Here is a 12,618-nt window from a genome sequence, read left to right on the forward strand (position 1 = left end):
AAAGAGGGCTGAAGTTGCGGCTCAGTGGTAGAGCAGTTGCCTGGCATGTGTGAGGCCCTGGGTTCAACCCTCAGCACTGCAAATAAAATAAATAAAATTTAAAAATCCATTTACAACTAAAAAATATTTAAAAAAAAAAGAACTGAAAAGAACATGTTAGTCATATCTAAAAGTAAAATATTTGCTGATTAGTGACTGAATAAAATTTATAGTGTTAATAGCATTAAGTTTTGGGTAAGGGAGCCTTCATGTATAAATACAAGGACCAAAATTATGGTTATAGTAATCAATCATAAGGCACTCATTAATATTTTCCAGAATTAAGAACAGGCAATAGAATATAGGAAGGATAATGTGGGACAAAGGAGAGGAAGTAATGGGGACGGAAATTAAGCAAATTATGCTCCATGCATGTATGATTATGTCAAAATGAACCCTGCTATAATGTATAGTTATAATGCACCAATAAAAACATTAAAAGGAACAGGTAAAATTTGTCTGTCCAATGGAGAAGCAATGCGCATGATCACCCCTTCATTAGTTAGGCTTTTTTATGTTTTATTCCTTGAAGTCCCTTTTTTAGTTTACATTGAGTCAAATTAATTATTCTGAGGATTCATGGGGTTTCATCTTATCAAGACCAATTTGTAAGTATCGAGGCTTATTTTATTTTTATTGTTTATTATTTTAGATTGTCAATGCACAATATATAATATATGGGGGCAATGGGTATTATAAGAATGGAAAATTAAGACAAGAGTTAAAGTGAGGCTGTTATGGTTTGGATGAAGTGTCTCCTAAAACTCATGTGTAAGACAACGCAAGGAAGTTTAGAAATGAAATGATTGGGTTATGAAAGCCTAAACTTAATCAGTGAATTAATCCATTTAAATGGCTTGACTGAGTGGTAACTATAAACAGGTACATTGTAATTGAAGGAGGTGGGTCAGTGGGAGAATGTCTTTGGATTAGATTTTATTCATGGTGAGCAGAGCTCTCTCTGCTTCCTAGTTGCCTTATCTTGAGCTGCTTCCCTCTGCCACACCCTTTCACTTTGATGTTCTGCCTCACTTCCAAGCCAAAGCTAAGAAGGTGACTATCTATGGACTGAGACTTCTGAAATGTGAGCTCCACATAAACTTTGTCCTCTATTTTTTTTAAGTTTAAACCTCTTTATTGTGTAGCTAACACCAATTACATCTCAAGACAAATAACATCCTTTACTCAAACACCTGGTACCAAATGTGGCCATTTCAAATTTCTCCCTCATCAGAGCCTCTAATCTTTCAGGACTATTCAAACAATAATTGCCCTCTGATTTTTTTTAAAAAAATTATTTGTTCTTTTTAGTTATACATGGCAGTATAATCTGTTTTGACATATTTATACAAACATGGTGTATATCTTATTCTGATTAGGATCACTGTCTTGTGGATAAACACGATGTTGAGATTCATTGTGGTTTATTCATATATGTACATAGGAAAGTTATATCAGAATCATTCCAGTGTCTTTCCTATTTCTATTTCCTCCTCCTTTCCTTCATTACCCTTTGTCTTATCTACTGAATTTCTATTCTTCTTCAACCCCCTTCCCTTATCATATGTTAGCATCCGTGTATCAAAAAGAACACTTAACCGTTGTTTTGGGGGGATTGTCTTATTTCACTTAGCAAGATAGTCTCCAGATCCATCCATTTACCAGCAATTGTCATAAAGTCATTCTTCTTTATGGCCGATTAATATTCCATTATGTATATAAACAACATTTTCTCTATCTATTCACTTGTTGGTGAACACCTAGATTGGTTCCATAGCTTAGTTATTGTGAATTGTGCTGCTATAAATATTGATATGGCTACATCACTATAGTATGCTGATTTTAACTCTTTTGGAAATATACTGAGAAGTGGGATAACTGGGTCAAATGATGGTTCCATTTCTAGGTCTTTGAGTTATCTCCATACTGCTTTCCAGAGTTGTTGTACCAATTTGCAGTCTCACCAGCAATGTATGAGTGTACCCTTTTCTCCATATCCTCACCAACTTTTATTGTTACTTGTATTCTCAATAATTACCATTCTGACTGGAGTGAGGTAAAATCTCAGTGTAGTTTTAATTAGCATTCCTCTAATTGATAGACATGTTGAACATATTTTTATATAGTTGTTGATTGCTCATATTTCTTCTTTCAAGAAGTGTCTGTTTAGTTCCTTTGCCCATTTCTTGATTGTTATTTGTGGTGTTAAGGTTTTTGAGTTCTTTGTATATTCTGGAGATTAATGCTCTATCTGAGGTGCAGGTGGCAAAGATTTTTCTCCCATTCTATAGACTCTGTCTTTACATTCTTGAGAATATAGTGTAGCTCACCTTCTGAATTAGTCCTACAGTGTCCATGATCTCTGATTTCTTCATACCATGACATACCATGGCCAACTGAAATGTGGGTTCTCTTAGTCCCACTCCCTGATTTCCCCATAGTGGATCAGCTCTGGTGACCTCTGGCACTGGCAGAGGAAAATGTTTTCTTCTCTTATTACATCCAAACTCCTGAATCCTCTAGCTCTCCTGAGAGTCGAGCAGTAAATCTCAGTAAATGCAAGCATGGTGGCACATGATTATAATCTCATCGACTTGGGAGGCTCAGACAGGAGGACCATGAGTTCAAAGCCAGCCTCAGAAACGGCAAGGTGCTCAACTCAGTGAGACCCTGTCTCTAAATAAAATACAAAATAGGGCTGGGGATGTGGCTCAGTGGCTAAGTGCTGAGCTCAATCCCCAGAAGCACAAAAAATAAAATAAATCCCAGTAAAATCCCTCTTTTCATCCACCACTGAGAAGGTATTTATCTACTTTCCTGGTCTCACACCATGAAGCACTTGGAAAACAACCTTATCTTCCTGCCATTTTCCTCTGACAGTTCTCCCTCCTCTGAAATTGTTCTTGTCAGGTCTCTTGTCAACAATGAAAAAGGTGTCTAAAACAGAGGCATTCTTCTTTTTTTCTCAATTTTATATTTAGTTACCCACTTACAAGGTTTAAGTTTGATAGAATCCCAGATACAACTCTAATTCAAACTCCAGTTTGATGTTTCTCAGTTTCTGCATTTTATCACTTGTCAAAGTTAACTTGGAACCTATGTTGTAGAGGCACAAAAAGTGCCTTTTTCTGTTTTTCATTATATAAATTCTTTATTATATGAAAATATTAGATTTCCAATTGCATCAAATTATGAAACTGTGCTTCTTACATCTAATTTATCAGCAAGTCTAAAATGCCCCGAATCTAACCATTTCGATATGGTGGGTACTGTCAATACAGAATAGCCTGCAAGGCTTTTTCCCCTACTTTTTCTCTTGTTCCATTGGTCATTACTTCCTACAAAAGCCAATGTAATCTTTTAAAAATATAAATCAATTCACCTCACCTCTTTACCCTAAACCATAAAGGTTTTTTGAATTTACTTAAATCTAACTTTCTTACCAAGTTTAAGTGTCCTCATGATTTGGCCTTGCCTCTCCATGACCCCATCTCCCAAGCTCCCTGTTCAAGTCACAACAGGATTCTCAAGTTTCTGAGTGAGTTCATTCCCACTTGTTAATCAATGTCTGAGAACTTTTGCTCCTGAACTTCACTCAGCTAACTCCCTTTATTCATCACATTTCAGTTTAAATACTCTTCCCTTTAGTTCTTCCTAATTACCACCATGAAGAGTCCACCTGTCAATTTCTGCTTCCTTACCTTGTGTGTCTTCGTAGCCCCTTCTTTGCTTGAAGGTATATTATTTAATTAATGGGTCACCTGTCCCATATTTCTGGGTTTGATGAAAGTGGTCTAGAACATTTCTATCTCCCAGCATCAGGGAAAGGCCTTGCTATAGCAAGGATGTTCAATTAATATTAGCTGGATGTATAAATGCATAATCAGTTTCTCCCTTTCCTTAACCTTACACATCCAATTTTATCAAAAATTTCAGAAATCCTATTTTCATAATATACTCTTAATTGCCCACTTCTAGTCTACTTCTCTTCTTGACAACCTTAGTCTAAGCCAACCTAAGTCTACATTTCTCCTGAAAGTCTGCTGGGATCTTCTGACTTGACACCTGCTCTGCATTCTCCACCTGAGATCAGAATGAATGCCACATCCATTAGTAACACAGCCTTCCTGGTTTTGCATTCACATTTCACCTTGAAGCACTCTTCCAAACCCTCTGCATGGTAGATACACTGGTATTTTTCTAATAATTTTTCAAACATATCCACCTCTAGCTAAACTCAGGGTTCCTTTTTAAAATTTTTTTAATTCTAATTTGTTATATATGACAGCAGAATGCATTACAATTCATATTATACATATAGAGCACAATTTTTCATATCTCTGCTTGTATTCACAGTAGAGTCACCATTTGTGTCTTCATACATATACTTGGGGTGATGATGTCCACCTCATTCCACCACCTTTCCTACCCTCATATTCTATCCCTTTCCTTCCCTTCCCCTCCCTCCCCTTTGCTCTATCTAGAGTTCATCTAATCCTCCCATGCTCCCCCACTAGTCCCATTATGAATCAGCCTCCTTATATCAGAGAAAACTTTTGGCATTTGGTTTTTGGGATTGGCTAACTTCACTTAGCATTATATTCTCCAACGCTATCCATTTACCTGCAAATGCCATAAATTTTATTCTCTTTTAATGCTGAATAGTATTCAATTGTGTATATATACCACATTTTTAAAATCTATTCATCTATTGAAGAGCATCTAAGTTGATTCCACAGTTTAGCTATTGTGAATTGTGCTGCTATAAACATTGATTATATACTGTTTTTAAGTCCTTTGGGTATAGACTAAGGAGTGGGATAGATGGGTCAAATGGTGGTTCTATTCCAAGTTTTCCAAGGAGTCTCCATATTGCTTTCCATATTGGCTGCACCAATTTGCAGTTACCAGCAATGTATGAATGTGCCTTTCCCCCCACATCCTTGCCAATACTTATTGTCTTTTGTATTTTTAATAGCTGCCATTCTGACTAGAGTGAGATGAAATCTTAGAGTAGTTTTGATTTGCATTTTTCTAATTGCTAGAGATGTTGAATATTTTTTCATATATTTGTTGATTGATTGTATATCATCTTTTGAGAAGTTTCTATTCAGGTCCTTGGCCCATTTATTGATTGGATAACTTGGTTTTTTGGTGTTAAGGTTTTTGAGTTCTTTATATACCCTAGAGATTAGTGCTCTATCTGATGTGCGTGTGGTAAAAATTTGTTCCCAAGTTGTAGGCTCTCTATTCACCTCACTGATTGTTTCTTTTGCTGAAAAGAAGCTTTTTAGTTTGAATCCATCCCATTTATTTTAATTTTAATTCTTGCACTATAGAAGTCTTATTAAGGAAGTCAATTCCTTTTATATTTTTCTTTTGTATGAAACATGCTTCCCCTGGCTCTTCGAGTGCCTTGCCTTCCCAGACCCTTCAAATCTAGGCATAATTACCCCCAGAAAGACATTCTAAACACCCTTCTAAAAAGTGTAGTTCTCTCCTTTTACTATATGCAGTAGCAAAATACTTTATTCTCTGCACAAAATTTATCCTAATTGCAATTCAATAATTCTTTATGTAATAGAAAATCAAAAAGAATAAGGAATAAGAGTATGATCTAACCAAGTGCGATGAAGCATGCCTGTAATCGCGGGGGGCTTGGGAGGCTGAGGCAGGATGACCCCCAGTTCAAAGCCAGCCTCAGCAAAAGTGAGATGCTAAACAACTCAGTGAGACCCTGTCTCTGAAGAAAGTACAAAATAGGGCTGGGGATGTGGCTTAGTGGTCGAGTGACTCTGAGCTCAATCCCCAGTACCCAAAAGAAAAGAGTACGATCTCACCCAGGCATGGTGGTGCACACCTGTAATCCCAGCTACTTGGGAGACAGAAGCAAAAAGATCACTTGAGCCCAGGAATTTGAGACCAGTCTGGGCAACATAGTAAGACCCTGTCTCAAAAAAAAAAAAAGTAATCTCTAGAAAGATTGGTTCAAATCCTGACTTCAGCTCCATCAGTTACTAGCTGTGTAATCGTGGTCTAGACCCTTACCATTGCCCTGCATTAGCTACTCATCTGTAAAATACATATAATAATAGTGCCTGCTTTATAGAGTTACAATAAGAATTAAATGAATTAATATTGTAAAGGTGGTACAATAGTGCCTAGTTCTTAAGTGAGCACTCTGTAAGAGTTAACTGTTACTTCTGAGACCTATCAATTCCCTTAAATTGTAAATTTCTTAGAAAATATCTCTCTGCTTACCATTGTATTCCTAACACCAAGCACAGTTTATGGCATATAAAAAGTATTCAGAAAATAATTAAGTAATGAATTGAAAAAGGCTGCTTAATAACTTAGAAAGTTTCATGATGCATTATCAAGTTAAAAGGGCAGATTTATTATCTATGTGGAAGGCCAAACATTGTTTTAATAGTGCTGTCTGGTAGTGAAATTATTTTTTATAATATCTTATTTTACTTATGTATTTTATCTACAATTGACATTTACATAAATAAATTATTAGAAGAGTAGAGACTAAACCTTTATCAAAGATGCATTCATTAATTGCATAAAAATCAGCACAATGTCTGTCTACACAAGGAATTCATACTGTAACTGGAGACAGGACAATTTCACCACAGCAGTAATACCATGCAAAATACACAGTGGAAAAAACTCTACTCAAAATAAGAATTATAATGTGTGCTTAAATAAACCCAAATAAGTCAGAATTCAATGAAGAAGCTACAATGCTTTATAGAGAACAAATAAAACCTGAATTGATGGAAACATTCTCTACTCTGAGAGGAAAGACTGTCTATTGTAAATTTCTCAATTTTCTTCTAATTTATATGTGTAGGAAAGCCAATCAAAAGCTCATTTGATCTTTTCTGAAATCTGATATCTGCTATAAAGAAAATTTGGAAAAATAAAGACAATTAATCAATGGTATTTCACAGAAGAATAATGACTTAAGCACTGGGCCTTTGTAAATTAAATATTTTAATGTTAAAATAATTGAAGTATAGTACTAATAGATAAAATAAAAAGCAAAGAAGCAGAAATACACATATATACATATGTAGGATATGGTATTTGCAGGAGTCAATTATCCAAAAATTCCAATTAAATGCTACAAATCCTCTCCTGATCCACTTTTGGGGGAATATGGATTGAAGTACAGACTAATTTGTTTTGGTACCACTGTAAACAACACAAGCTTTGGAAATTTTAAGTCCTGGCTCTAATATGAAAAATCTTTATAACTTTAAGCAAAGTATTTCCCTTCATCATATGCCTCAGCTTTCCTCTCTGTAAATTGGGCATAATAATATTAACTGCACTAAACGACTGTTATATGAAATCTGACTTAGAGAGTTTAATAGGGCCTGACATACAATAAACTCTAAATATCTGCTAGCTACTATTAAAATTCAACTTTAGTAAGAACTTAAAACATCTAGAAAATATGTGTACATATTTATGATGGAAATATTAGAACATGTTTTAAAAGGAAAGAATATGAATGCATACACACATTTCCCATTATCTGAATAATACCTTCCTCTTAAACTGCAGTCCACCTCTCTTGCTACTTGTGATGCAGATTAACAATGTAGATTGAATCAGTCTCTTTGGTGTGTATGTGTGTTTGTGTGTTTGTGTGTTTATGTGTGTATGTATGCATGCACATGTGCACACGTTTGTGTGTTTGCTTTCTAGGAAATTTCTTGGTCAGAAAAAGGGTAAGATTTCTTTGGTAGGAGCCAGGCACTATGCACAGTATGACCAAAGCTCTCTGAGACTGTCTTCTCCACCTACACAACTCCCATGCCAAAAACAGATACTTGGTCTTAGACCTCTGCTGACAGAGTGCTAGAGTTAGAGCAGGAACAACAGATGAGAAGTCCCAGGTGACCAGCACTTTGAGTGATATCAGCATGCAGGGATACCTTCTCCTCAAAATTCTAACAGTCTTTATTCTTCCAGCCACAAATTCTGGTCCTATTTACCCAATCTCCCCAACCACATGGATGTCTGTGGGGACAAGGGGAGCAAAAAAGGATGGTTGGATTTGATCAGCTCACACTGTTTTCAGGTATGGAAATATTTCACTGAACTCCATTAATATGTACACTTAATATGTATTTTTAAAGAGGATATAACAAGAGAAAAATCTACTAAAATAACACTCTCCTCCCTGCCAGCTCTTTCAGACCTAGCCTACCTGCAGACCATCTTGGAAAGCTGAGTTTAAGGTCATATGAGACTTCAGGTTGCTGGCCCAAATGGAAGTCAGGTAAGAACAATAAAATTTCTTTCCATGAAGTTTCTCAGATCTACTTGGCCCTCCAAATGATGAAAAGCATGGGTGGCATTGTACATCTTCCCCATTTAGACACAGCCCCAGAGGTAAAAGGTTTTCCTCTTCTTTTCCCCAAAAATCAGTGCTTTTGATTAGGACAAGAATTTCCACTTTGATGGGGAGCAGAGTAAGAAATGGAGACCTTAAAGATTCATGCCTCACCAAAAGATTGAAACCTAAGTCACTGGTATAAATTTGTCCCAAAAGTTTGTCTCATTTCCTTTAAGCCACATGCCAGAATCTCAAAGGTAGATAGGCTTGTCTAAATACCCTGGGCTCCAAGGGGGGATTGCTCTTTTCAGTTTATGGAAGGGTGACACAATGGGACTCTGATACTTAATCATACCCCCAGACACTTTTACTGTAATGGTACCCTCCCATCAAGAACCCTTTTTCTTCTATAACACAGCATGAGTACTTCTTATTCTTACACTCTGTTTTAAATCTATCAGACTCTGGGGTTTTTTTTCTTATACATGTGTGTAAATGTGTGTATAAAATATGCTCATATGAAAAACATATTTAAAGAGATATATACTCTTTTTTAAAAAGCACATTTGTGCATTTCTTAGTAATTTGTTCTCTGGCATATTATGTGGAAAACATTGTTCACTTGATTGTTTTAGGAGTTATAATACTTTAACATAGAAGTACATGGGCAATGGGAAATATTTCTGAATATGAAAAATAATTTAGGTGCCAGAGGCACCTCCTGTGTTATGTACCTCCTACTTAGTGCCTTTATACATATGGTTCTTCTCTTCAGTCCCCCTTCGAAGTTCTCCTACTTCCCCCTTACCACTTGTCAAGGGTTAGCCCTGAGTATACACTCAGTGTAGCCCCCAGACTAAACTAACAACAAGTCCATCAATGCTATTTCACAGCTCCTTGTCAAAATCCATAATTATGAATAATGAGTATTCATATATTCAGTTAGAACAGCTCCTGCCACAATCTCATAAACTCATGAGGGCAGGATTGTGTCCCTTTTATGCACAGTGAATTCCTAACAGCTAGCAGATACTATGCACAGGCTATGTATTAGATTTTTTTTTTTTTGCAAGAAATCAAATCTCTGAATCTGACTGCAAGGCACATTATAAATTAGTTGAGATTCCCTAGAGAATTCAGCCTGATTCCTCATGCTCTACGTCTATGCACTCAGGGATCAGAATTAACTCCTGAAAATGACAGCCAGCCATCTGGGGGACAGTCTTCAGGGACTGGGAACAAACCATGTTGATTCTTCAGCCAGGTGGTGGTAGGGAGCCCTAAAATGCAGGTAACTGATGACAGCTACTACAGGACATATAATCTGTAAGGCTTCTGGAAAGATACCAGGAAAGTCTCAGGACTCAGTCTTCATAGGGCTGCAGCAATATTCCCTCCTCTGACTCCATGCCATGCCTGACTCTTCTAAATCCAAACATTGTGCTTTCTTTCCTCTCTAAGTCCTTTCATTCATAGAGATAGCACTTATTACTAGCTTTTCTCCCATATTCTCCCCTTTTTTCATCTCCCACAAGAATCAGACTCAAACGGTGGCTAACACTGGAGATTGGATGTAATTGCATCTCAAGACAGGCATACACCGAGCTCAGATGGGGGCCCCATGGTAGTCCAGTGTTGGGGGTAGCTGGATCACACACAGTTCCCCCACCCTATTTCTGGCTCTTATTCTTCCTCATCAACTCTGGAACAACAATGTCTCCACAGTAAAGGGCATCATAGTAAATTTGGTTTATAGTGCAGTTGTATTCAAGAATGGGAGAGCTAGGGTAATAGGATATGGGGAAAAGGCACAGAGGAAAAGATATGGTCTGAACAACTAAGGCTGCTACGACTGCCTCAGCTTCTCCACAGCAGCATCTACATCACCCCCTGTGGCAATGAGGGCCTGAAGATTGGCTTCAGGGTTCAGAAAGCCCATGGCCCGAAGTTGCTCCAGTTGTGCCCGGAAGTGAGCCTCAGGCTGTAGCTGTTGGGGACTGGCATTAGCTAAGGCTTGCAACATCTGGAGAAAGGGAGTGGAATGGAAGCCTAATTCTGAAGAACCCTGTGCTGGGGAAACCTGAGGGGCTGGAGCTGGGCGGGGATCCTCAGACATAAAGCCACCTTCTCTAGACTCTGTCCCTCCTGCCACACCGCCCAGCCCCGCTAGGCAAGGCATGAACCAGAGCAGGAGACGAGGTGCTTCAGTAGCCAGGATCTGCAGACCTTGCTCAATCTGCAGCAGGGCTTGCATGGCACGAGGGTTTGCCATGGCTGCCTGAAGATGCAGCAATAAAGGTAGCTGCTGATTTATCTCATCCTGCAAATGGGGGGCATGATTCAAGCCAGCAGGCCTCAGAAATCTTGGATATCCTGGTGGTGGCATCCAGGGAGGCTCAGGGACTCCAGCAGTGGTTGTCAGAGGGGAAGGTGGGGAAGGACCAAATGGAGCCCTGTTGGCGGAATCACCAAGCCCAGACACAAGATCAGGCATGCTGGTGTTGTGGTTAGTGGAATCCTTCCCTGTTCCGTCTTGGCCTCTACCTTGTCCAGTACTACTCTCTGAGGGATATCTCAGGAAAGCTGGACAGGAGGACTTTCCCTTGATTGTTACTGGCTCCTTGGGGAGAGGCTGACCTGATCCAGGTTCCTGGGATGAGGATGAAGTTGGGGGAATTCTGTTTCCTGGTGATGGAGGTTCCTGCCTTGGGCTTAGAGTGGATGCAGTTCCCTGAAGATACGTTCCCAGGGACTGGGGGGTCTCATGGAATTGCTGGAGATAATCATAGAGTCCTATGTTACCCAGAAAGCTTGGGACCCTACTTCTAATTTCAGATGCATCCTGATCCCCAGACTGCCTTCCTCGCCTGGCCCCTGAACCTCCATATGTGGAAGTCCAGGGGTTGGGGAGAGGGTCACAGTTCTCTGTCCTTGAAGGTTGGTTGCTGCTGCTGGTGGAATTAGTAGTTGTGGTTGTGGCAAAAGGGTTTCCACCAAACTGCTCCTGTACCGCATTAAGCATTGGGTCCATAATATCTGTGTACATGGTGCGAAGCACATTGTAGCCACCAGGGATGCTCTCCAGGTTACTGAGAGCCCTATCCTGGCTACGCATCATCTCTTGCATCATGGCAGGGTTACGTAGAAACTCCAGCGTCTGCCGCATGATTTCAGGGTTGTTGAGAATATGCCCAATCTCAGGGTTGTGCTGGATTAGCTGCTGCATATGAGGATTGTCAAGAACCAGCTGGCGCACCAGGCCCGTGTTGGACAGCAGACCCTGGATGAAGGGGTCATCAATTAGCTGAGCCACAAATTCAGGCACTGATACATGCTGCCACATCAGTGAGTTTGGCTGGTCAGGGAAGCTACCAGAGGTCAGACCCAGCCCATTGAGGCCTGCGAGGACACCTAAACTGAAGGTGGGTGGCCCATCTGTGGGATAAATGGAGCTTGGCTGAGGGAGTGATCCAGGACTTGGGCCTGGAGTAGGGACTGAGGCAGCTGAGCACTCAGGGCCCACGGCACGGCGCTGCATCTTGATGACCAGGTGAACGGTGAGGCCATCTCGCACTCCACACTGTGCCAATGAATCAGGGTCCTTAAGGATTTTGCCAGCAAATATTAGGACCAGCTGATCAGGGTGGGCCTTAAAGCGCTGAGATATCTCTTCCTTCAACTGCTGGATGGTACATGTGTCTGTAACTGAGAAATCCTCCTTGTCCTTGGGCGTCTTCACTGTCACCTTGATGAGGTGGGGGTCCTGGACTGGCGCTGGGCTGCCCTGTGGCAGAGCCTCTCCACTTTTGGCCATGGTTGGCAGCAGGAGTCCCAGGTCTGTGGGGACACAGCTGAGGGAATGGAGATGGAAGACCAAGATCATCCTTTCGGGCAGTGATGTTAAGTAGGAAAGGTGAGGATGAAGAGGGTCGGGGGGAAGGGGAAGCTGCAGGGTGTACATAGAAGGGGCCATGAAGTCTCTGGGGGTGGACATTTTTGGAGGAATATGAGATTAAGAGATGTTGGGATCGGGGAAGGCAAATCTGGGGCCCTGGGGAAAAGGCCATCAGTTGATGAAGGATGGGGCCAAGATAGGAAGAAGGGCCCAGTCTGGGGAACACATACCAATCAGCTGTGGCCCCGTCCTTCTTCTTATGCAGGGCTCCAAACCGCCCTCATCTTGCTTCACAGCCACCCCTGAGGCCTTCTGGGCCGGAACCTAC

At 40.1% G+C, this 12,618-nt stretch overlaps 1 protein-coding gene across 1 annotated transcript; it reads right to left on the reverse strand.

Annotated features, from left to right (window-relative positions):
- Nucleotides 1-10,241: 10,241 nt before the first annotated feature.
- Nucleotides 10,242-12,278, reverse strand: Ubqln3 (ubiquilin 3). The gene has a single exon (XM_076844106.2). The coding sequence runs from the start codon at nt 12,276-12,278 to the stop codon at nt 10,242-10,244; it is 2,037 nt and encodes a 678-aa protein (XP_076700221.2).
- Between the last annotated feature and the right edge of the window lie 340 nt (nt 12,279-12,618).

This window comes from Callospermophilus lateralis, chromosome 2, assembly GCF_048772815.1.
Source record: "Callospermophilus lateralis isolate mCalLat2 chromosome 2, mCalLat2.hap1, whole genome shotgun sequence".
Taxonomy (NCBI): Eukaryota; Metazoa; Chordata; class Mammalia; order Rodentia; family Sciuridae; genus Callospermophilus; species Callospermophilus lateralis.